Source organism: Trachemys scripta, chromosome 10 (assembly GCF_013100865.1).
Source record: "Trachemys scripta elegans isolate TJP31775 chromosome 10, CAS_Tse_1.0, whole genome shotgun sequence".
NCBI classification, from domain to species: domain Eukaryota; kingdom Metazoa; phylum Chordata; order Testudines; family Emydidae; genus Trachemys; species Trachemys scripta.
In genome coordinates this window covers 43,049,651-43,071,938 of record NC_048307.1, presented here as the reverse complement: position 1 = coordinate 43,071,938, position 22,288 = coordinate 43,049,651, and the positions used below count along the sequence as shown (strand labels likewise).

General features: G+C 44.1%; 1 protein-coding gene across 2 annotated transcripts in view; it reads left to right on the top strand.

The window, feature by feature from the left end:
• Positions 1-2,990: 2,990 nt before the first annotated feature.
• The window catches only part of ARIH1 (ariadne RBR E3 ubiquitin protein ligase 1), a 125,232-nt gene continuing 105,934 nt past the window's right edge, over positions 2,991-22,288 (top strand). For both annotated transcript variants that reach the window (XM_034782872.1, XM_034782871.1), the window contains exon 1: positions 2,991-3,508. In XM_034782872.1, coding sequence (XP_034638763.1) covers positions 3,140-3,508 — 369 coding nt within the window. In that variant the 5' untranslated portion in view covers positions 2,991-3,139. The remainder of the gene's footprint in view (positions 3,509-22,288) is intronic.

Genomic DNA, 22,288 nt, shown 5'->3' with positions numbered 1-22,288 from the left:
CCTCACCCCAGAGTGGCAGGGGAGGGTGCCGAGCCAGGCTGTGGGCCCGCAATCCCCGACCGGCCGGAGCGCCGGGGGGAGGGCGGCGAACCCCCGGTGGCCAGAGCGCCGGGGGGAGGGCGGAGAGCCCTCGACCGGCCAGAGCGCCGGGGGGAGGGCGGCAAGCCCAGCCGGGGCCCCGCTCTCCCCGACCGGCTGGAGCGCTGCGGGGAGGGCGGTGAGCCCGCTGCGGCTCCGCTCTCCCCAGCAGCCGGAGCGCCGCGGGGAGGGCAGCAAGCCCAGTCGCGGCCCTGCTCTCGGGCCGGAGCGCCCCACCGCACCCCGCTCCCCTCCAGGCGCCACCCCAAGCACATGCTTGGTGGGCTGGTGCCTGGAGCCAGCCCTGCATCTAGTCCAATATTCTGTCTCCTGCCGTGGCCAGTGCCAGAGCTTTTGCAATAGTAAAGATTGCGATAGTCCCTGTCATTTCAATAGTAAAGATACAGCAACAGCGGGTTCGTTTGTGGGATGGCAGTAAAGTGGGGTCCAAAATGAGCAATACACTCATTGTGAAATTGAGGAATACACTTAGACTGTAAGCCCCTTGAGACAGGGACTAACTTTTCTATGTTTGCACAGCACCTAGCGTGATGGGGTCCTGGTCCATGACTAGGGCTTCTAGGCACCTATTTTTGCAAATAAATGATGCTGATAGGAGTGAATGGAATTTCCTATCTTAATCCCAATCCTACAAACATGCACATGCTTAACTTTATATACAGGAGTAGTGCTGCTGAAATCAAAGGGGCTGGTCACACACAGAGTAAAGCATGTGAGTAAGTGTTTGTAGGATTGGGCCTTTAGGCAAGCAGGAGCCAGGGTGTGAAGCAGAAAAACATGGTGGTTCTCTAATTCCATATCATATTTATGGCACCCCTCCATCTCCTCTTCCTATATTACACAGAGATGGAATGTTGTCAAATGTATGTAACATGCCCCCGCAGGAAGTTTTGCCTTGAGAAATATTTTCAAAGGATTTATGGTAGCCCTGATTTTATTTCATTAATACTTTTACTTTCAACTCATATATTACCTGTCATTTCTATTTAATCAAAACTGATCCAGTATTATAGGCATTTGCTCTACCAACATGAGATTACTATGCAAATATACATTAAAGGCCTTTATTTTAACATATGTTTGGTTTTTAAAGATATTTGGAACCCCAGCAGTCAATGGGCAGCAAAGCAGTCTGATAGATTGTAGTCACTGATTTACTTAAATTGACGCCATTTCCCTGCTGCACTGAAAAATCAGCACAAAGACCACACATCACATTTTTTCAGTACCTTCTCCAGTTAGAAATGGGATTGCGATTCATACCTATGGGCTGCTGGTATTTCTGAAAAGCATGAATTTCACTATAAACTGAGCCAATATTGCAAATACAATCCACCCATTCCTACCCCAAATTACACCATCCCTACTCCAAACGATGCCAGTGCTAATCCCCACCCATCCCTACTTTAAGACTGTACCCATCCTTATAACAACTCCCAACCCAATATCCCATCCACCCATCCCTATGCTAACCACAAGTCCCATCCACTCGTCCCTAAACCAACCCTCTACCCCAAATCCCATCCACCTGTCCCTATGCCAACCCCAAATCCCATCAACTCATCCCTATGCCAGCCCCCTATCGCGAATCCCATCCACCCATCCCTACGCCAATCTCCTACCCCAAATCCCATCGATCCATCCCTATGCCAACCTCCGACCCCAAATCCCATCCACCCATCCCTATGCCAACCCCAAATCCCATCCACTCATCCCTACACCAACCTCCTACTGTAAATCCCATCCACCCATCCCTATGCCAACCCCCTACCTCAAATCCCATCCACTCATTCCTACGCCAACCCCCTACTGCAAATCCCATCCCCCCATCCCTATGCCAGCCTGTCACCCCAAATCCCATCCACACATCCCTACGCTAACCTTCTACCCCAAATCCCATCCACTCATCCCTATGCCAACCTCATACCCCAAATCCCATCCACATGCCAACCTCCCACCCCAAATCCCATCCACCCATCCCTACGCCAACCTCCCACCCCAAATCCCATCCATTTACCTGTACACCAACCCCCTACCCCAAATCCCATTCACCCACCCACCCCTACGCCAACCTTGCAACTCAAATCCCACCCGCCCATCCCTACGCCAACTCCCCACCCGCCCCTCCCTATGTCAATCCTCTACTCATCCCCCTATAGAACTGCCTCCTCATCTCTATCACTAACCATCCCTAGGCTGACCCCTCCCAACATGCTATGGGATGGGGCTGCCTGGTAGGGTGACCAGACAGCAAGTGTGAAAAATCGGGACAGGGGGTGGGGGGTAATAGGAGCCTATATAAGAAAAAGACCCAAAAATCGGGACTGTCCCTATAAAGTCGGGACATCTGGTCACCCTAGGCTGCGGTGAAGTGGCCGTGTGCCCTGCTGGTGGGGCTGGGCAGTGTGTGCCAGATATGGGATCACACAGCCTGAACTGGGTCCCCACACCCACACAGAGGGGTCAAATGTTGACTTAGTTGCTTAGCTACCACAGTGGACACTGCCTACCTAGAACCTTCACCGACAGACTGACAGTGCAGCAACGGGGGAGGAGAAAGAAAAGGGATGCCACACTCAACATGGCGGATACAATGAGAGGCCTAGCAGGGTTTCGCCACATCCAACACGGCGTCCGTAACGGTGAGGAAACCAGCGAGGGGACCTTTCGCCACACTCAAGATGGCCACAACAACACCCAAAATGACAGCCGCACCAGAAACGAAACCCAGCGTTTTGCCACGCCCAAGATGGCCGTCGCAACGCTGAGGAAGGCCAGATCCTCCTCCGGCCTCACTCAAGATGGCGGCCGCGATGTAACGGCGCGCACGGCAGAGCCCCGCCAAGCGTGCGTGCGTGCGTGCCGCGGCGCGCGGTGACGGAGCGGGTCCGCCGCGTCCCTTTGTTGGCTCAGCGGCGGCGGCGGCGCTGTGTGTTGTTGTCCCGCGGGCAGAGGCAGGCCGCGGCGCAGGAGCAGCCAGGAGCCCGCGCGGGGGGAGGGCTCAGGGTCGGCGCGGGCAGCCCCGGGCCGCCGCCTCGCCATGGACTCGGACGAGGGCTACAATTACGAGTTCGACGAGGACGAGGAGTGCAGCGAGGACAGTGGCGCCGAGGAGGACGAGGACGAGGACGACGAGGACGACGAGCCCGACGACGATAACCTGGACCTGGGCGAGGTGGAGCTGGTGGAGCCCGGGCTGGGCGTAGGAGGCGAGCGCGACGGGCTGCTGTGCGGGGAGACGGGCGGGCTGGGCCCCGGCGGCGGCAGCGGGCTGGGCGGCGGGCCGGGCCCCGGCGGGGGCGGTGGCGGCCACGAGCAGGAGGAGGACTATCGCTACGAGGTGCTGACGGCCGAGCAGATCCTGCAGCACATGGTGGAGTGTATCCGGGAGGTCAACGAGGTCATCCAGGTGCGGGCCGGGCCGGGCGGGCGGGAGGCGGCCAGGCCGGGCCTGAGGGATCGGTTGCCGGGGTCCCGCCCCCTAGCCGGGAGCTGTGCGAGCGCGGCGGTTTCGGGGGGTGGGGGTGAAAGCAGCGGGCCTTCTTTGGGGGTGGTGACACTGGATGCGGGGCGGGTGGCAGTGGCAGGTTGGGGGATGTTCTCCGAGATGGGTGGGATTGCCAAAGGCTAAACAATCTCTCTGCAGAATTATCAACGAGGCGGGCGGTGATAATCTTTCTCTCACTCACGATAACAGCACAGAGGTCTGAATCCCATCAGAGGCAGGGACCCCCCTCCCCGGGAAAAAATATTCTGCTACAGCTAATGTCTTTTGTCTCTAATGTCTGTACTATCAAACTAGCTTGTTGTGGATCACCTGATCTTTGTGTCCTGCGCATCCTTGGATTTCAGCTTCAGGTTGGAATTTGGGGTGTGGAGGGGCTAAAATCATCCTCGGACTTAGCTATATCTTGGTATAACGACCATTCCATACTTGACATCTCAGGAAACTTGTTGCTTGCAGTGGCTTAATCAAGGGGGTTAAGAGATCATTTTCCCCCTGGGTACCTATCTGTCTTGGTTCTAAACGTGTAGTAATTTATTAGCTAAAGTATGTGGTTCTCCCATCTCCTTCTGACTTCTGTTTACCATTTTAGTTAAGTATGATATGCTGTTCACCTCTGTAGTCTAATTTGACGAGGGGATGGTAGCACATGCACAGAGAGGATCAAGAGCATGATTGCTTCTACTCACTTAAAGTCAGAAAATAAAATTTGGTTAGGAGGACAGGTTTCCTCAAATGCATGGTCTCCTGTTGGTGAATTTGGATTGTTTCTTTTGATGTAACTACTTTATCTCAGGACTGGGTGAGGCCTGCCAATAACTGCCTCTTAAAAACAAAACAAAACCCCAACAACCACCAAACAAAAAAACATACCCTCTGGTCAATTAACTGTGTTGGAGTTGAGCAAACTGAAGGCAGTTTGTTTGTTTAGTGGGTGTGGGGGGGATGGAAAAAGAATCTTTACTTAAAACATTTTTAAGATTTTTTTTTTTTTGGTCCATCCAAAGAACTTGGTCTTTATAGACCAGTATACGTACCTTTGGCTAACATTGCAAAATGCTTGTTCTGTCTGCTTGAGTCACTATTCAATTTATACAATACAATGGAGATACATTTGATACTCAACAGAATTATTTCCTTATATCCAGGTTTGTCACCCTCACTTGTTCCTGGGTGTATTTAACAAGTTATGTAGTTAGTAAGTACATACAATGTGAATAATGAATGTGACACTGACAAATTATTTTTTCTGGGTGTCTGGCTATAGGAAATTAAAAAAAAAAAATTAATATAATGGAGTGGTCTATGTATTAAACAGTCTTCCAAACCAAACCTCTTATGTAAAAATCTTCTACATCAGAACGCTAACAACTGAAAAACTGTTATAAAGGTAACTTAAGCTATCATGCTTATGTTGGTACTGTACTATGCTGCATTAAATTATTAGGCCACTTTCAGCATGGTTCTTTGCCTAAGATATAACACTCTATCACTAATGTAAAATTAAAAAACATAGGCAATTTGAACCAGACTAGCCTTACTCTAGTTAAGTTTGCGGGCTGGATGCATTCAGTGCCCAAGGTTTTGATTACAAATTAGTAAATGGTAGGAATTCTGGTGATGGTTAAAATTTTGTTCTTAATTGAAAGAGCTGCTTCATCTACTGCCTTCAGACAATATGACAATATTTTTATACTGATGACTCACTACTTAGTCTCTCTTGATGCATTTTGTTGCATCTGAACCAGCTTCCTTACTGCTTCACAGCAATGACATGAATTTGCTTTACACAAGCCTACAAAGGCCCATATTAAGCTTAAGAGCAAGGCTATTGAATGTTATAAATCGGAGAGTTATTTTGACTATAATTTCTAATTTTCCTTTAGTCTTTTTCTGTTTAATTATGAGTTGTGTAGATGAGGCTTTGTGGGTGAACAGCAGTGACCATGAATTGATAGCATTATTGTTCTAGAACCAGAGAAAAGGTTGCACAGTTGTACTCAGAGAGCTAAATCCTGTCCTGTAGTATCTGTGCCATTCCAGTGCTGATTAGGATAGATTAATGATTTTTATTGGATTTTTGTATTTAAATACATCTTTATTTTTAAACTATTTACAATTAAATTTGAAATTGACAAATTTACTATAATCTCTTAATTTTTAAATAAAAAAAATAAGCAGTACATATTTGTTGCTGAAGTTTTAAAGAAAGTTAGACTGCTGAAATGATGGGGAAATCACTGGCTAAGCGTCTGGAACCTTTGAGTTTGTTGTGGTGCTAAGCCACTTCTTGACAGTAGTAGCCTCTTTTGCAGCTGCAGAGAGAATATTATCTTCATTTTTAGTTTGTTCAACTAGTTCAGTTTAATGACTAGTTTATTCAAAGTTGAGAAGCCGATTGGGAGATGAAAAAGCAGGAAAGCTTGTTTTAGTGTTCTGATCTCTGGGGTAAAAAAAAAAAAAAAAAAAAAGAGGTGTGAGGAAGAGATCTACTAGTTCTAAACTCTTGAAGGACATTGTTTCTGGTCACCATCAGTTAAATACCCTAACGACAAAATACTTTCTTAGTTTAAATAAATCTGTTTTAAATACAAATAATGTTTTATCAACTTTTTTCTTCTGTATGCAGTGTATTTAAGGTAGTTTTATTTAACTAATAAAACAGTTTTAAAATACTACTTGCACATTTTAATTGAATTCCAAGTTCCATCCAAATGCATCGTTACACAAATCACAAGTAAAAAGTTAATCTGTGTTGATATAAAAAGTTAAATAAATGTCATTTACCATTTTCTAACATCATAAATGCAAAAATTAAGAATCTGAATAAATGTTTGTTATATAACTGCTTAAATAAATGTGTATAGATAAACTATATCTTCTGGTTAGGCAAAAAGTACCAAATATAGTATAAAGGCTATATATTTAGCTGCAAATCAACATGTTTTAGTGGGTGTACCAATCAAAGAGAACCAACTTTTCCTTAGGAAAATAAAGTAGAAATGCAAAACAAAATAAAAATTGATGGTTTAAATAAAGTTTCCTGCTTGCTGATTTTAAATTGTGATTAAAATTAGTGATTTAAATCAAAGTGATATAAATCAGTCCTGATTCATTCCTCAGCAGTCAGCGAGTTGTACCAAGTGTGTATGTAAAGTGTAGAGGAGTATTAAAGGGCCATTGAGGACTAGATTGAAAATTGAGCTTTTCTAGACTTGAACGTGAACCACTCAGCAGCTTCTCTGCCTCATTCATTAATTTCTAAGTCAAGGTGTGGTCTTTTGTACATATCTTTCTTTTTTTTAATATTGCCTCTTGGAGCAGTAGTAATTGTGTGTGCGTGGTCACCTAGACTCCTGCAGTGGGCCTCTCGAGACAAGACATCCAGAGTTATTTAAAGTTTAAAAAAAACAACAGCAACGCACACAAAACCCCAGCCTGTCGCTCATATACATGCAAGATACCCTGATCCTTCATTACATTCATAGATTCTGAGGCCAGAAGGACCATTGTGGTCATCTAGTCTGGACAGCACAAGCCATAGAACTTCCCCAAAATAGATCTTGGAGTATGTAGTAGCAGAGAGCATTAATTTTATTGGGGCTGCACACAGGCATTATGGTCTGCCAGTCCAGAACAACTTGATCAATGTTTTTGTACATACTTAAGCCATTTTACTGCCGTTATATATTTTTATGGCTCTGAATTAGCTCTAAGTCTGCAAGACCTTTTTGTTTAATGCACATGAGTTCAGTGCTTGGGCTAGAATAGTAACATGTAAACTTTTGACCGAAAATCAGCTTACGCACTAGAGGGAATCAGAAGAGGGTTGTTGATTTGAATGCCAGTGGATTTAAAATCTGTTCATGGGTAAATAAACTTACTTTGGTATTTATAAAGATACAGTCAGTCTTTTTTATTTTATTTTTTTTAAATTGATTGTCCAGTGATTGCTATTCTCTACTCCTCTGTTGCTGTTTGCTTTCTGATAAAAGATTCCAGGATTCTCGTCTGCGACGTTCAACCAGGATTGCTGCAGTTGTTTTAGGTTCAGTAAACCTTATTTAGGGTCACATAGTAATACTGGTCCAGATTCTGCTGCAGATCCGTGGTTGCAGTCCCACTTGTTCCATCCAGTATTAGATGTTTTGGCTTCTCTGTATCTTCATTCAGCTTACTGATAGTGTCCAATGTCAAGCAGTGGATAAAACGGGTGGGCAAACTTTTTGGCCTGAGGGCCACATCTGGGTGGGGAAGATGCATGCAGGGCCATGAATGTAGGGCTGTGGCAGGGGGTTGGGATGCGGGAGGGTGTGGAGTGCGGGAGGGGGCTCAGGGCAGGGGGTTGGGGCACAGGAGGAGTGCAGCAGGGGGCTCAGGGCAGGGGGTTGGCAATCCCGCGGGCCGTAGTTTGCGCACCCCTGGGATAAAATCATGTTTACAGTTATTTTGTAATGGATGATAATTCGTATCATATTAGTTAAAGTGAGATTTTTTTTTATGAAGAGTTGCCCAATATCTGGAAAGTTTAGCATTGTCTGGCAGTTCTACCAGAGTTAGTGAATATACCTGTATCTGATCAGAATCTAGGTGCAGAAGTTAGACTGACTTTTTAGAATTTTTTGACTGAGCAAACTTGCAGTTGTAGCAAAGGAAAAATACTAATTAAAGCTGGAAAAGCTACACATGGATAAAACACAGAATCTGGCTGGTATAATTTCCATGTGCTAGCAGATTCAATGGGTCTTTGGCCATATTAAAACATTTGCGAGAAAGTATAATAAGGAAAGTCTTAAACGGGAACAGTTTATCGGATTTGACTTGGTCTGAGCCCATGCTGAAATTGTAACTTAATTTAAATAAAATTCTAGGGCACAAGTATAGCAAACTAACTGATAAGTCTCAAAATGTGATTGTAAACAGGGAATTATCATTGAGGAGGTGTGTTTATAGTGGGGTCACACTGGGATCTATTCTTGGCCCTGCTCTATTTAACATTTTTTATTTGAGAAAACAGAATCATTGCTGATAAAATTTGCAGGTGACTCAAATTGGGGGAATGGTAAATTATGAAGAGGACAGGTCACTGAGAGCAATCTGGATTACTTGGAAAACTGGGTGCAAGGAAACAGTGTTTTTAATATGGCTGAATGTAAATGCATGCATCTAGGAACAAAAACTGTAGCTCATATTTACAGGATGAGCGACTTTATCCTGGGAAGCAGTGACTCTGGAAAAGATTTGGGGGTTCGTGTGTATAATCAGCTGAACATGAGCTCCCAGTATGATGCTGTGGCCAAAAGGGTTAATGCAATCCTTGGATGCATACACAGGGGACTCTCAAGTAGTAGTGGACAGATTATTTTACCTCTATATTTGGCACTGGTGTGACTGCTGTGGGAATACTGTCCAGAACTGGTGTCCACAATTCATAAAGAATATTGATAAATTGGAGAGGCTTCAGAGAAGAGCTGTGAGAATGACTAAATGATTAGAAAACATGCCTTATAGTGATAGACTCAAGGAGCTCAATCTATTTACAAAGAGGATTAAAGGGTGACTAGGTTAGTCTATAAATACCTCCACAAGGAACAAATGTTTAATAATGGGCTCTTCTAGCAGAGAAAGGTGTAACATGATCTAATGGCTGAAAGTTGAAGCTAGACAAAGTCAGACTGGAAATTAAGAGTAGTTTACCAAGGACCAATTTACTAAGGATCATGTTGGATTCTCCATCAGTGACAATTTTTAAATCAATATTGGATGTCTTTCTAAAAGAAAAGCTCTGGGAATTAATTTGGGGAAATTCCCTGGCCTGTTAGACAGAAAGTCGGAGTAGATGATCACAATGGTTCCTTCTGGCCTTTGAATCTATGAAAACTTAATTGCAAATTTCCTAATGATAGAATTTGTCATGCTGTTGAAATGCTAACTGATTGTCACTTTTTTCTGAGGCTGGATATTTTACATTACATTAAAACATCACGTCCTCAACTCCCATCAAGAATGACCATACAATTCTAGGACCATTGTGGAGATGATTATGTTAAATCAGGGGTCGGCAACGTTCGGCACGCGGCTCGCCAGGGTAAGCCAGTTTTATTTACCTGCTGACGTGGCAGGTTCAGCCAATCGCGGCCCCCACTCGCCGCGGTTCGCCGTCCCGGGCCAATGCGGGCGGCGAGAAGCGGTGCAGGCGAGCGATGTGCTGGCCGCGGCTTCTCGCCACCCCCATTGGCCCGGGACGGCGAACCACAGCCAGTGGGGGCCGCGATTGGCTGAACCTGCTGCGTCAGCAGGCAAATAAAACTGGCCCGGCCCGCCAGGGTGCTTACCCTGGCGAGCCGCGTGCCGAACGTTGCCGACCCCTGTGTTAAATGATATAAATTCTTGGCCCAATGTCAGTGATTTAGCAATTTGCAAATTCTTGACCTTTTAATCTGAAAATGACTGCTTCCAGAAGTTCCAGACTGCAACTTCTTTTTTACCACTAGAGTCTGGGTGCAACAGAGCCAATGGAAATACTATCAAATTACTCTAAACTGCTGAAAACACCACATTTATTATATCTGCATGCTTGCACAGACATAAGCAGAATTGCAGATGCTTGGTAATATTTGCTACATATAGCACTAAGCATTTATGTTGCTAATATCTGACTAAAAACTCACTCTTCTTTTGAGGAAGAACTATTGTGGAGTGCAGCTAACACAAGGGGAAGATGTGTGAATAAGTCACTTAATTCCAGACAGGAACAGCATGAGTTTTTCAGCTAACCAATCTTGAAACCATAGGTCAGAATGTTATCTCCGAATCTGATTGTGTACAGCACTGAACCACTTTGCAAACCACTTTGTGTTTTGATCATCAAAATAAGCATTCAGATTTCTTACATATTTTCCCCAAGGCTTTTGCAGAGTAACTTACTGGGTTGATTTTTAAATGAACATACATATGCTGGGAGATGTCTGAGATTTGATCCACTAACAGACAAGGCTTTCTTGTTAAAAGAAACACTTCCGATACAAATGACTGTCTTGCCAAGTGTTTCTTCTGTCAAATCTTTATTAATAGGATTATGCCTGAATAAATGGTTCACTAACTATGTTAGTATTGAGGCTTTTCTGTATCAGGTCACTACTTCTAGCTTTGACTCCATTTATTTGGATTCACATTTGATTTTGGTCTCCTGTGAATAATACAATTGTGAAAGTTAAGCTTTAATCTTTTGATCCATATTTCTACTAATTTTGCAGTCTCAGTAGAATGGTTGGTAATGTGGATAATTAGTTTTGTTCGTTATAGCTTTCTTCTCTTTTCATTTCAAGCAAAAGGCTTGTGTGACTTCAATCTTTTCCCCGTCTTGGTAAATAGGTTTTACTTGAGCCTCTGAATTATATCAGTAGTGCTGTAGCCAGTAGCGGAACTAGTCTTTTGCAGTCTTGGAATGGGTAAAGGTATTAAGAATATTTGACTAAAAATCCTAGGTGGCTGACATGGCAAAAATATTACTCAAGACTCATGAAGAACCCACCAACATGTAAGGGAAAAACTGTTGAGAGTCTGGCAGGGTTTCATAATTGCATAATTTGTAGTTTGGTGCTCTGTCCTGCAAGATGCTGAGCATTTTGGCCCTGATTCAGTGAAGTGCTTAAGAATGTGCTTAGTTTTAAGCATGTGCTTAAGTGCTTTGCTGGATTGGAACGAAATGCTCAGCACCATGCAGGATCCAGTCCTCGTACAAAAATACCACTATATCTTAAATTTAACATACTGGGTTCTCAGTAGTTGAACAGATGAAATATAGTATATTTGAGTGCTTATAGTATTGAAAATTGGTACCTCAGTTAGGGCCTAGTCCTTCTTCCATTGACATTAGCAAGTCTTGTTGATGTCTGTGGGGGGAGAGTCAGACCCTTACTGGATTAAAAACCTTCGCACAGAGACAAAAAATATCCAGGCCACTCCTAAGTTACAATGCAGTGTTTGTTAAAAGTATTGAGGAACAGCTTTTTCAAGAGTAACAGCACAAATGGGGCCGTGCAAATTCTCCAGAATGCTCTCTGGCAGTTAAATAGAGCTCTTTTGTAGCAAGTGTGAACTTATTGTTGCTTGGAAAAAGTGGTACTAGTAAACAATGGTTTTCCTTAGATGTTCTGGTTAGTACAGAATGTACTGATTTCTGACCATGGGATTTATGAAATATCCTCAATGTTGACTAGACTCAGTATTGCTGGCAACACAGTCAAAACGTGTTGCCCACAGTAGGATTGATTTGCCAATGGCTGCGGAAAATGCTGGTACCATACTGGCTTGTATTAAAAATCTTACCTAATGTCTGAGATGGACTCTCGAAAATGTTAAGTACTCAAAACTGCCTGATGCTAGCATTCTAAGTAGAAATATGTTGTAGGAATAGGCACTTTTAAATCTAATAGGCATTTTGTTGTGATCTGTCCTAGTAGCCTGTATGAGGTAAATTGTGACACCTTGGAAGTCTGTCTACTCAGTGAGTACTTGGCTTATAATGAAATACTGTTTAGGGTCCTAAGCATTGTGATGCTAGAAGGAAATGCTTTATTCCTTCATGCTTCTGTCATATGGTGTTTATAAGGTGTTTCATTATAGCAGGAATGCATTGTTTCCCAGGAGTAGGGCAGCTTTCATTCTGACAAAGCTCTCCTGTAAGATCTGCTTCTTGTAATTATTGTGCAGGTTTAAAAATGATTATATGGTACTTGTTTGTACAAATTGGTCAATCGGCTCAGCTGTCAGTTAATTTCAGACATTTTCCATTGCATAAAATAGCTGTTCTATGGAATTAAAGATTAATTTTTTACAGGATGGTTTAAACAAAACAGATCCTGCATTTTGGCAGGGGATTAGACTTGATGTCCCTTGTGGTTCCTTCTAACCCTGTGGTCCTATGATTCTATATATATTTTGAATTCTTTTCTTTAGTAGGCTAGGCAAGTCCACTATATTTGTACAAGTTTACATAGTAACCTGAACTTCAGAGCTAAGTGGTATATTTGGTTAATGCCTTAGACTTCTGTCTCTAGCAGTGAGTTAAAATTCCAGCTCTGGTCATGAGTTTTTAAAAAAAAAATAAATAATAATAATTTGCTGGTCTCATTCTTGCCCTTAGTATCATCTTGCAAAAATCACCACACATCAATGGGATTGTGGCAGCCTTCACATAAGAAGCCCAGGACTGTACTAGGAGGTTGACACAGGTCAGCACTAGATGTGTTGGAGATGCTTACATGGTGCCTGAAAACATTGCCTTACTCTAGCTCCTGTCAAATCAGAGGTGGGCAAACTACGGCCCGCAGGACCTTCCTGCCCGGCCCCTAAGCACCTAGCCCGGGAGGCTAGCCCCTGGCCCCCCCCGCTGTTCCCCCTCCCTGCAGCCTCACTCACTGTGCCACTGGCGCAATGCTCTGAGTGGCAAGCTCTTGCCAGGCAGCGCAGCTACAGAGCTGTGGCCTGACCCGGTGGTCTATGCTGCGCAGTGGTGTGGCTGAGTCCAGCCGGACGGCATGGCTACCTGTCTTGGTGCTCTGGGCGGCGCGGCTGTAGTGCTACCAGTGCTCCAGGCAGCGCGGTAAGGGGGCAGGGAGCAGGGGGGGTTGGATAGAGGGCAGGGGAGTTCGGGGTGGTGGTCAGGGGGCGGGGGTGTGGATGGGGTCCGGGCAGTCAGAGGGCAGAGAACAGGGGGGTTGAATGCGGGCAGAGGTCCTGGGGGGGCAGTCAGGAATGAGAGGAGAGTTTGGATGGGGCGGTGGGGGGCAGTCAGAGGCGGGGGGTCAGGGGACAGTGAGGGGTGGACGGGGCAGGGGTCCTGGGGGAAGGCCATCAGGGGACATGGAACAGAGGGGTTGCATGGGGGAGGAGTCCCGGGAGGGCCATCAGGGGGTGAGAAGCAGGGTGGGTTTGATAGGGGGCTGGGCCACGCCTGGCTGTTTGGGGAGGCACAACCTCCCCTAACCGGTCCTTCCTACAATTTCGGAAACCCAATGTAGCCCTCAGGCCAAAAAGTTTGCCCGCCCCTGTGTTAAATGTTCACTTTCATGAGCACCAAAAGTCACAACTTAAAAAATAAAAGGATAGGTGAAACATATTTAGTTAATATATAGCTAGGGCATTTAAATGAACTAGGGCTCACCTACTAGTTCTCACCAGCTGAAATGAAAGAACTTAACATGCTAAGCTATAATGTATTACTAAATGAATGGCTCACTGTGTGCCACTGCACAGTTACAACTGAGACTGTAGTTTTCATGGAACTCTTAACTTGGAGCAGTATATGTTGTCTTGGACATCACCTTACCTGTTCAGAGGCATGAAACCATAGTTCAGGTTTTGAAGCTTGCCACAACTGAGGATCAGTTTGCTTTTGGTTTTAATCCTGTATGAATTTTAGTTTCTTATAGGAAATAAAAGTAAACTTGGTGCTTTACCATATTTTATGGTATGGCGATATAAGGCAGCCACTGTGCATCCCACTTGTGAATGTTTTTCACATCTTGCTCAGAGCTATATAGAGTGCAAAGTTAAGTTTAGTAATACAAAGCACTGAGTTTTGATATGACAGTGAGTCTCTAGTTCTGGGTATATTAAAGTTATACCTGGAAAACTACAGCATTTGTCTGAAGTGACACCATTAACTCAGATTAAAAGTAGTTTCATAAACTGCATCTTCAAATCCACCTGCCAGCTGTTGTACTCTTTCACTTTCCTATTCTGAAAAGTGTTCCTCTTTCCCATTACTTTGTGAAAGCGCCATCTCAGTAGGAGAAACTGACTACGCAAAGTGGTGTCAGATGCATTAGAACAGGCTGGAGAAATTTTCTGTAATCTTTCGCCTGTACCTTTGTGTTGTAATAATAGTGGGTAAAAACTTTCATACATAGGTTATGTTTAGGTTGTGCCTCTTAATGCAGAATATAGTTTCTTGTTCTGTTAGCAAAAGTGACGTAGTGACTGGTACAGTTTAAAACACAAAAATTCTACATCTTGTGGATGTGCAAATACAGACTGTTGCTGGGTTTTTTAAGTGTAGTTATACAGTAGTATCTGGGTTTACAAGAAAGTTGCAATCTCATTGGTTGTAAACATACACAGAAGGACTGTAGATGAGTATCAAAAACAAACAAAAACCTCTACCAAGCTTATAGGGATGCTGGTTGAAGAGTATTGTCATAAAGAGGAAGTGTCTGGCTCTGCTTTTGAAGTATTTGAATTCTGTTTTGTAGTCTGATATGAACATAATAGTTTGCCGTTGAACATAACACTATTTTGGGCTTTTTTGGTTGAGAATATTGAGAAGCCAAAGGTTTTTCTGATCAGTATTTGGCTTCTTCACTTGTCATTCTTCACCTGCCACAACTTAATTTTTTTGCACTGTGAGCAAAGTCATTTTGCGTGTGCACTCTGTTCCGTAATGTTTTTGATTGTTTCCCATGTCAACTCCATTCCAGTATAGTTTGTGTTTTTCTGGAGTTAGTGTCGTTTCCTTAGCATTTGAAATGCCCGTATCTGGAATACAGACAGGTGACTTTCAAACACTATCTTATTTACATGGCATAGTTCAGAGTACTTATTCTTAGTATTCAAAATACTTTGTGCATGCAAGTAAAATGAATTAACTTATCTGAATACAATGGCTCAAGCAACTATTTGCACTAAGCCTTTCACTTTCTCAGCGTTAGTGAACCTAGAGAAAACTTTGGCCAGTGTCTAAACTTGCAGCTATAAAACAATTTTTAAGTCCACATTTACATGCCTAATGCTGTGATTTTCAAAAGCATCTAAGTGGGATCTGTGCTCCTAAGCCACATAGGCACTTTTGAAAATCCCACCCTTAGTAGCCTAGCTTTAGGCTATTTGTGAAATTTCACCTGTTTGTGAAAACTTCGACCACTATTTCAGAATCAGCGTGCACATCATTGTAACTTTTGGAAACACTAACCTTTTTGCCAGCCTCTTTTGAAGGCAGGGGCTACTGGTGCTACTGTTTCGGGCAGTGCTAGGGAGCAGATAGGCAGGATTCCTGGCTGTTGAGAACTGGGACTCTGTCTATAGTGAGGAGTCCTCCCAAAGGGCTAGCTTGTGAGTGAGGGAGCATCCCGATCCTGGTGCACATCTCTAGGAAAAGTGTGAAGTCAAACTGAGCTGCTGGCATGCAGTGCTGCTGCAAAGCCATGCCAGAGCTGTGTCCTTTCCCTGCTGCCAGGAGCTGCCACAGCAGTCCCGCATTTTCCTTGGCAGCTGGGGCAGGCTCCAGTTTTCAGCAGCTCTGGGGGGAGACAAGGAATGCAAATGCTGCCATTGGGTAGAGGAGCAGTTGAGGATTTTGCAGCCACTGCCAGCAGGGGAAGTGACTGGTTCCTAACAGCAGTCTAGGAATACCTAAAGAGATCACCTGCTTTATACAAGGAGCACCTAACAAGAATTCTGCTCCTTAGCTTCTCTTGGCCCTGTTGGAGTTCCCCTACTGTACTCTGTGGTTTCATCCTGAAACAGTGGAGTTCCCTCGCCCCACTTTTCAAGTAAGGTCATTTGCATCTGTCCTAAAAAAAAAAAAACTCTTATCAAGAAAATGTTTTAACTCAGTCTTTACTATCTGGAGACCTTGGGGAGCAGTGTGAGACTCTGGACCACTTTCCCCCAGACTCTGTACTAGGGGTAACTGTGGCTTGAATGTGAAGGCTAGAGTGAAGCATCCAGCATGCAAGTGAGGAGCCTTTTGTCCTAGGTGGCTCACCTCCATCTCTAATTTCTTGGTCTGAGCTAGCCCACTCTAAATGTTAGAAACATCTTAAAAGCATGCCTTTGCCCTCAACAAATATCAAGTCTGAAGAAATTGGGGAGGAAGGGGACTGGTGGCAACAGCAGCATGTGAAGCCGTGCAAAGCATGGTGGGGATCCAACTACTTCATAAATTGACATGTCAAAGGAAGCCTTCTGCACCTGCACTAACCAGTGACTTTGATTTGGTCATTGGGATGCACGTTAATTTGAAGGCCTGGCTGTAGTTTGCAGGATTCTTCATCTATTTCTTCAAGCCTTGGAAGCAGATAGTGATCTGTAAGGGAGCCAGGCTCTTACTTCTCCAGCAGACTAAGCTGGGTGAAATAAAAGGTTCCTTGCTGAGCAAGGAGAGCTGTGTGTGGGCGAAAAAAACAACCCTCTCTTGCAGTTGTTTTGCCTTTTGATGCACAACAAAAATGTGTGAGCAGTTGGCTAAACTCACTGTGCAACTGCAGAACTCCATGCCAGCTGGCAAAATAACTTGTGTATTCTCTCTCAAGTATTTTAAATTTGGATCTGCCCCATCCCTTAATTCAGGGGAATGTAGGAAGAGACTACTGCAAAAATTAAAATGAAACGGTCCCAAACCTTTCCACTTTACATATTTGCTGTCTTCACTCATATCTGCTGAGTACCTTGAGAGGACAAATTTTACAGCTGTCAGTACCGCAGAGCCAAGATAGTTGCTGAAGAACTAAGCTGTTTTCTGCCTCATGGATCAATGAAATAGCCAATGAAGTTCAATTCCAGAATGTTTAATGGTGGTTATGATATGAAACAAACACAGCTTTACTCTAGTAGGTACTAGATAGATATTTTTTTTTTATAGTACTTGTAATTTAAATCAAAACTTTATCTTTTTGTTTTAAACATGGAAATTACGCATATGGGGCGATGGGAAATAATATAATACTACCCTACTATGCTGTGTCAGGTCTACAGTAGGAATGTGTTGCCAATTTAGGGTATACTGATATCCTATGCTGGCAAAGCACACTTAGTGTATACACAGCTTGTACTGGCAAAACCACACTTTTTTGCCAGTAGAGCATATTTCAGCTTTCTCTTCCCTTCCCTCCCCACCCCACCCCCACGGATGAAATAACAATGTCTATACTGGGGTTTTGATGACCCAGCTGTCAGGTTGCACTATCATACCCCTGACTGAAATGTCCGTGGCAGCAAAAACACAAATAGAGGGGAAGGGAGCGTATTCTATTTTTAATACAATAGGAAATGTAAATTTCCCCAGAATTACTCCTCAAACTCATCATTGTCAGTTGTCATGTTTTCTGCAGGCATGCTGAGAGAGGTAGGCCTTTAGGAGGAACTTGAATGTTATGAAGGTAGCTGAGTCCATGCCTTGTAGATGAGCTTGGGAAGGGCATTGTTTGCATAGGGACATGACATGGTATGGGGCGGCTTGTGTGAGAAGCTGACAGATGAGTAGATGAGGCCAACATCAGTAATGGGGCCAGAGGGCAATACGGAATGAGATGGTGACTGAACCTAGAATGGAAATAGTTGACATTCTGTTTCTTGTCACCTAGAATAGGACTTGATCTTTGGGTTTGTGGCCTCTACATCACCAAGCCCTCAGTGTGTGTGTGTATCTGTGAGAGAGAGAATTGGAGAAGAGCTGCAAGGCTGTTCCAAAATCTTATTTACATCACAGTTGATACCATTGGGGATTGCACCTATTTTTGCTCAACAGTAGAAAGCAAACATAAGCTGTGTTCTGTGGAACTTACAAAATAAAGTGGGGAACAACATGAGAGAGCCAGAATAATACGGACAAAGAGGAACTGACTTTTCCAATACGCTGTTGTAGGGAGGAAGAGTAACTGGGTGAAATTATCTCTTCATATTGATGTTGTTCATATGAAGAAAGTTCACTATCTACAGTCCATTGAGGTACTTGGATCCCTTATGCAGACTGTGGAGTTTGGAACTCTAGTAGTATGCTGAGATTAGGTGGCTGGAGAGAATGATTTGAAGAAAGATTAGGAGTTAACCAAGATTTATATATTTATTTAGGAGACAGAGTGTGTGTGTGTGTGTGTGTGTGTGTGTGTTGGGGTGGGGTGGGGTGGGGTAAGTGGACACAAATCTGTAAGGTTTTATATTGTGAAAGCAGGTATAACTAGAACTAGTAGGACAAAATTGAAATTGAGGCTGAATGCCGCCTAATGATGAGATTGGACTCCTGGACAGTTGCCCAAGGAAGTGTCAGAAGCCTCATTTCTTGATGCATCTTCAACCTGGACTGGACAGAATCCTAGGAAATATATCAAAGGATACAATACTGTATTGGCAGAGAAGGCCTGGATAACTTCATGTCTCTCTTATGATTCTATAAACTGTGAAGTTGTGATAACATACAGAAACAGAGTACAAGTTCTGAGTTCATCTTTCCAAACTTAACCAAACTGGTACTCGGTCTGTCTTCAACTTAACTGTCAGCTTTCACTGTTGTGGAAGGATTTTGTGTGGTAAGAACTGAAAACCATCTGGCAAGCATCTAGGACGGGGTGGGGAACCTTGTTTCTATCAGGGGCCACTGACCCACAGAGAAAAAAAATCAGTTGCGGGTCGCACTCCTTCCCAGGAGAGGGGCGGAGGCTCGTGGCTTCCCCTAGGCTTGGGGGTGGGGTCAGAAACGACGAGGTTGGGGTGTGAGGTCTGGGAGGGAGTTCCGGTCTGGGGTGTGGGCTCTGGCCAAGCAGTGCTTACCTCAGGAGGCTCCTGGTTGGCAGCGCAGTGGGGCTAAGGCAGGCTCCCTGCCTCTTGGGGCTCTGCGCTGCTTGCAGAAGCGGTTGCTATGTCCAGCCCCTAGGCAGAGGGGCCAGAGGAGCTGTGGAGCCTGCACTGGGGGAGCGGGCATTGCACGGAGCTTCCCTGATCGCTTCTGCTCCTAGGTGCTGCAGTGACATGCCGGTTGCTTCCAGGAGCTGCATGGAGCCAAGTGGACTTTTAGTGGCCTGGCAACCCTAGCAGCGGGCGGGATGAAATGAAGCAGCGGGCTGAATCCGGCCTGCGAGCTGTAGGTTCCCCACCCTGATCTAGGAAATGAGGGGTGGAACACTCCTGTACTATTACCATAAAAGTCTGCAGAACAAACCCACCAAAGAGCCATTGTCAATGGCCAGAGTATTTCAGATATGAATTTAAGGACTTCTGGGTGGATTGAATCAGTTTTTTTCGTTTTTATGTTTTTAGATACGAACTAGCAAGGGGTTTTTGAAAGTTTTTTTTTTTTTTTCTGTAATAAGTATACATAAGATTTTTCTTATTTACATCTGAGCTTGTTTACCTTTGAAGGATCTAACTCAAATAATATATTAAATACATGTTCTTACAACGCACTGCATTTTTACAATTCAGTATTAATTTCAGTTATCAGCAATACAGTTCAGATAAATGAGGTTCATAGCCAAGCCTGTCCTATCAAAGGTTCTCTGTGTACTGTGGTATAGATCTTGCGGGCTATTAGAAACATAAGACATTTTGCCCTTGGCTGGGAGTGTGAGAACTCCTTAATGTGCTATTGTAACTAGTCCTGGAGTCCCATTCTGGAAACTGGCTATGTAAATAGCTCACTATTTGATTCTTGCTTCATTTTCTTCCTGGGTCTCTAGATTTCTGTTGATGCATTTTCTCACATCCTGCTGCTGCCTTTCTTTGGTTTTTGCTGTGGAACCTTCTGATGCCAACACTCCCATCTTCCTGTAAATGTGCATGTTGCTTCCTTTGTGCATAATGAGGGAAAGCAAATCCTGTCCTGCTTACCTCATTCCTAGAAAGACTGGCATTGGAATGAATGTGGGTGTGTTGCAGCAGTCTTCACTCTACCACTGGTCATAAATAAGGCTATGATTATGTCATGGAGGTCACGGAATCCATGACTTCCAGAGACTTCTGACATTTTCCACTTCAGCCCAGGGGCAGCTCTCAGCTGTTGCTGGTGGCAGGGCCCCTGTAGCTCCCAGCTGTTGCAGGTGCTGGACCCTCCTCCTTCTCCATTTTGTCTCAGATTTTTTTAGTAAAAGTCATGGGCAATAACCAGAAATTCACAGAAGCCTGTGACCTGTTCCTGACATTACTAAAAATATCCCTGGTCATGGGCTTCTGTGAATTTTTGGTTATTGCCCATGACTTTTACTAAAATATCTGAGACAAAATCTTAGTCATAACAGAAGTTATTAAAACATGTTGGATATGCCAAGATGCTGCATCGTTTTGTGGTGATCTTCTTTGGATATCAGAGTGCTCTGTGGTTTGTCCCTTTCCAGTAATGGGCTTTTCATTCAGGCTAGCCACAACCTTAGTGTCTAGTAAAATGGATGAGGTGGTAATAGTAACTCTATGAAAGGAGAGCCTGATATTTATTCAATGCCTAGTGACTGATTTGACCAGATACTGTCCAGGGAGCAGGTAGACTGGGCAGTCTGAAATATGGCATCTTTAATCCCATTTAAAGTATGTTGGTGATAGGAGGATAGCAGCATTTTTCCTTTACTGAGAGTACAAAAAATCCCACTATTGCTGAGTGGAAGTAATCGAAGTAGTTCAGTGGGCAGAACAACATGCATCCTGCTCCTTTTTCTCTTCCAGAAATTCTTGGAAACCTTGACTGACAGACAGCAGCATTGCCATCAGACATGGGCAAACAATGACAGCCTCTTGAAATGTAGCTAGGACAGAATTAGGCAATCAACCCATTTCCAAGCTCATATGGGTGGGTGCCACATAGACTAGAGACCTCCGAGTAAGTGGTCCCAGCTGGAAAATGCTGGTGTCTCAGCCAGATAAAAATGCAAGCAATTGGAGTTCTTCACAAATTCAAATTATAGCTCCGACTCTAGGCCACATAGTTTAAGTTAGAATGCTGTACTATATAGTGCTAGCAAACAAACAAGTAATGATCCAGAAGAGCATTGTAATAAACCATTAATGCAACACTGTCAATTTGAAACTCAAGTTTAGGAGATTTCCCCTGCCAATCTCAATAGCTTCAGTAATTTGCAGTTTTTAAAGGTCTTGTCTTTTGTTGTGTGAAACTCTTACAATCAGGCTAATACTGACTATGAGGAAGTAGTGAAATTGAATGCACAAACTGTCAAATGCACAAAGTAAACAGGAAAAAAAATATTTTCCTAATCTTTCTTTTATAGGAATCTTGGTGTTGCAAACAATAGGAGGTAAAATAGCTTCACAAGCTATTGTCAGATTTAGTCCTCTGCCATTTTTCCCCCTGTTCTTCGCCTCCAAAAAAAGGAGTAGTCTAGAAGAGAAACAGGTTTCAGAGTAGCAGCCGTGTTAGTCTGCATCTGAAGAAGTGGGCTGTAGTCCACGAAAGCTTATGCTCTAATAAATTTGTTAGTCTCTAAGGTGCCACAAGTACTCCTGTTCTTTTAGCAGAGAAACGTTACCCCTTATGTGAATGAAACTGCCAGATCCACAGTTCTGAGGCTACGTCTACATTGGAACTTTGTCAGCAAAACTTTTGTTGTTCAGGGTGTTAAAAAGACACCCTGCCGAACGACAAAAGTTTTACAGATAAAGTGCCCATATGAACAGTGCTTTGTCGGCAGGAGCGTGCTCCTGTAAAAGCTGCTGCCCAGGGGTGGCCTTACCATGAGGCGAACTGAGGTGGCCACCTCAGGTGCCAGGCTGTGGGGTGGTGCCACTAGGACCCAGAGTATAGAAAGTTGTCTGCTGCTGGTGCATATGTATTCTCTCTGTATGTATTCTCTAGATGCACAGAGATGGTGGAGTGCTGTGCTGGAGGAAGAAGGGCACAAAAGACATAATAGGCAGGCAGGAGAAAAGGTGAGAGGGAATAAGAGAGCAGCAGGAGCTGCAGGG